Source organism: Rhea americana, unplaced genomic scaffold (genome assembly GCF_003343005.1).
Source record: "Rhea americana isolate MKP2758 unplaced genomic scaffold, rheAme1 scaffold_128, whole genome shotgun sequence".
Taxonomy (NCBI): domain Eukaryota; kingdom Metazoa; phylum Chordata; class Aves; order Rheiformes; family Rheidae; genus Rhea; species Rhea americana.
The window spans coordinates 53,572-56,879 of NW_028185350.1; the positions used below are offsets into that span (position 1 = coordinate 53,572).

Here is a 3,308-nt window from a genome sequence, read left to right on the forward strand (position 1 = left end):
GCGGGGGGCGCAGGGGGCCGGGAGGGGTGGAGGGGAGGTGCGATGTGGGTGCCAGGCGCCGGCAGCAAAGCAGCAGCATGCGGGCAGCTGCGTGGCACTCGCCAGCGCCGCTGCACACATCAGCCCGCTGGGGGTACGCCTGCGCCCGCGGGTGTGCACACGCGCACACCATGCAGATGCACGGCTGCACGTACACGGTCACACAGCTGTGTGCACGCAGCTGCATACATGGCCGTGCACACCCAGTTACACACACACAGCCTCACATGCAGATGCATGCACACAGCTGCACACATGGCCATGCACACACAGCTGCATGCCTGGCCATGGACACGCAGATGCATGAACCCAGTCGCACCCAGAGCCATGCCCCCAGTTGCATGCAGGGCCATGCACATGCAGATGCATGCACCCAGTCGCACCCAGAGCCGTGCCCCCAGTTGCAYGCAGGGCCATGCACATGCAGATGCATGCACCCAGTCGCACCCAGAGCCATGCCCCCAGTTGCATGCAGGGCCATGCACACGCAGATGCATGCACCCAGTCGCACCCAGGGCCATGCACCCAGTCGCGTGCCTGGCCATGCACATGCAGATGCATGCACCCAGTCACTCCCTGAGCCATGCACCCAGTCACGTGCCTGGCCATGCACACGCAGATGCATGCACCTAGTCACACCCAGAGCCATGCACCCAGTCGCGTGCCTGGCCACGCACATGTAGATGCGCTCTCCTCTCCAGGGCATCCCTGGTGCTGCCCGTCCTGTGCAGAGGGAGGAGGAGCGCTGGCCTTCTCCGGCCTCCCAGCACCGGGAATGCCCTGGGTGCAGGGCCTGTCCCCAAGGCCACTGATGCCACCGAGGCTGCTGCACCCAGGCGAGAGCACCCGGTCACCGCTCCGGCTGGGTGCTGGCACACCGTCCCAGCGTGGAGCTGGCGCCCGACTGCCCGGCCCGGGGCTGAGACGCCCTCGGGGCTGGCTGCGGCTCAGCCCGCTCTGCCCTCCTGTCCCCGCGCAGGGTGCCTGCCCTCCCGGTGAAGAACCTGAAYGGCACCGGCCCGCTGCATCCTGCCCTGGCAGGTGAGGGTGCTGGGCGTCGGGTGCCGGGCGCCAGGCGCCGGCGGGTCCGGAGGGAGGGCCGGCCGGGGGGTGACGGYGCATCTCCCCGCTGGCGCAGGGATGACGGGCATCCTGATGTGCGCGGCGGGGCTGCCCGTCTGCCTGACCCGCGCCCCCAAGCCCGTCCTGCACCCGCCGCCCGTCACCAAGAGTGACATCAAGCCCGTGCCCGGCGTCAATGGCATCTGCAGGAAGACCAAGAAGAAGCACCTCAAAAAGAGTAAGGAGGTGCCAGCCCCTGGTCCCCCTGCCCGGAGGGGAAACTGAGGCACGGATGCTGCTGCTGGGGGGTTTTGGGGCCGCAGTCGGGGGCAGCTGGCACCTCTGGCCCCCTCCCCGCATTGCTGTCCCCATCCTGGTGGGGAGGAGGGTGTGGCAGGGGGGCATGGGACCTGCCGCCCCCCTCCGCTGGGCACCGCAGGCAGGATCCAGCCTTCCCCCCCCCCTTGTCCCCGGGCAGGCAAGAACCCCGAGGACGTGGTGCGTCGGTACATCCAGAAGGTGAAGAACCCCCCAGACGAGGTGAGCGCCGGGCACCCCCGGGTGCACACCCCCCCACCCCCAGCTTTGCRTCGCCACCCCTGGAGCTCGGCCAGGGCCGGCCGCGGTGCTGAGGCCGCTCGCTTGCACCTGCCAGGATTGCACCATCTGCATGGAGCGGCTGGGCGCCTGCTCGGGCTACGAGGGCGTCCTCGGCCGCCGCGGCGCCAAGCCGGAGCTGGTGGGCAAGCTGGGCAAGTGCGGCCACGTGTACCACCTGCTCTGCCTCGTGGCCATGTACAACAACGGCAACAGGGTGAGCCTGGCACCCGGCGGCCGGGGCAGCGCCTGGGGCTGGGGACCACAGGGGCGGCACTGCAGGGACAGGGATGCGAGTCCCTGCCAGGGCATCGGCCGGGGCTGGGGACCACGGGGACAGCGCCGCAGGGACGGGGATGCGGGTCCCTGCCGAGGTATCGCGTGGGGCTGGGGACCATGGGGGTGGGCACTGCAAGGACGGGGACGTGGGTCCCTGCCAGAGCATCGTGTGGGGCTGGGGACCACAGGGGCAGGCGCTGCAGGGATGGGGATGTGGGTGCTGCCGGGGCATCACGCAGGGCTGGGGACCATGGGGGCGGCGCCGCGGGGACAGGGACGTGGGTCCCTGCCTGGGCATCGTGCAGGGCTGGGGACCACGGGGGTGGGTGCTGCAGGGACGGGGATGCGGGTGCTGCTGGGGCATCGTGCGGGGCTGGGGACCATGGGGATGGCGCCGCAGGGACGGGGATGCGGGTGCTGCTGGGGCATTGTGTGGGGCTGGGGACCATGGGGACGGCGCCGCAGGGACGGGGATGCGGGTGCTGCCGGGGCATCACGCNGGGGATGCGGGTGCTGCCGGGGCATCACGCAGGGCTGGGGACCACGGGGACAGTGCTGCAGGGATGGGGATGCGGGTGCTGCCGGGGCATCGCGCAGGGCTGGGGACCACGGGGGCGGGCGCTGCGCTCCGGGGATGGTGGCACAGGTCCCCTGAAGCATGGTGCCCGCCCAGGATGGCAGCTTGCAGTGCCCCACCTGCAAGGCCATCTACGGGGAGAAGACGGGCACGCAGCCGCCGGGGAAGATGGAGTTCCACCTCATCCCCCACTCCCTGCCGGGCTATGGCGACTCCAAAACCATCCGCATCGTCTACGACATCCCCGCGGGGATCCAGGTGAGGAGCCCAGCGCCCGTGTCCAGGTCACCCGGCGGCGGGCGCCGTGCCGCCCCGCTCACCCCTCCRCCCCGCCGCCCAGGGCCCCGAGCACCCCAACCCCGGGAAGAAGTTCACGGCGCGAGGCTTCCCGCGGCACTGCTACCTGCCCGACACCGAGAAGGGCAGGAAGGTGAGCGGGCGCCCGGCGGCGGGTGGGCGGGCGGCGCGAGCCCCGCGGTGGCCCAACGGCCGGGTCCCCCCTCCCGCCCCGCCGCAGGTGCTGAAGCTGCTGATCGTGGCCTGGGAGCGGCGCCTCGTCTTCACCGTCGGCACCTCCAGCACCACGGGCGAGTCGGACACGGTGGTGTGGAACGAGATCCACCACAAGACGGAGTTCGGCTCCAACCTCACCGGGCACGGCTACCCCGACCCCAACTACCTGGACAACGTCCTGGCCGAGCTGCTGGCCCAGGGCGTCTCCGAGGCCAACCTCAAGGACTGACCGCCCGCCGGG

At 71.1% G+C, this 3,308-nt stretch overlaps 1 protein-coding gene across 1 annotated transcript in view; it reads left to right on the forward strand.

The window, feature by feature from the left end:
• The window catches only part of DTX1 (deltex E3 ubiquitin ligase 1), a 9,726-nt gene extending 6,430 nt beyond the window's left edge, over window positions 1–3,296 (forward strand). The window contains exons 4-10 of the mRNA XM_085326101.1: window positions 991–1,080; window positions 1,178–1,339; window positions 1,580–1,641; window positions 1,757–1,915; window positions 2,651–2,812; window positions 2,895–2,984; window positions 3,072–3,296. Of these exons, the coding sequence (XP_085182227.1) occupies window positions 991–1,080; window positions 1,178–1,339; window positions 1,580–1,641; window positions 1,757–1,915; window positions 2,651–2,812; window positions 2,895–2,984; window positions 3,072–3,296 (950 nt within the window). The remainder of the gene's footprint in view (window positions 1–990; window positions 1,081–1,177; window positions 1,340–1,579; window positions 1,642–1,756; window positions 1,916–2,650; window positions 2,813–2,894; window positions 2,985–3,071) is intronic.
• The last annotated feature ends 12 nt before the right edge of the window (window positions 3,297–3,308 follow it).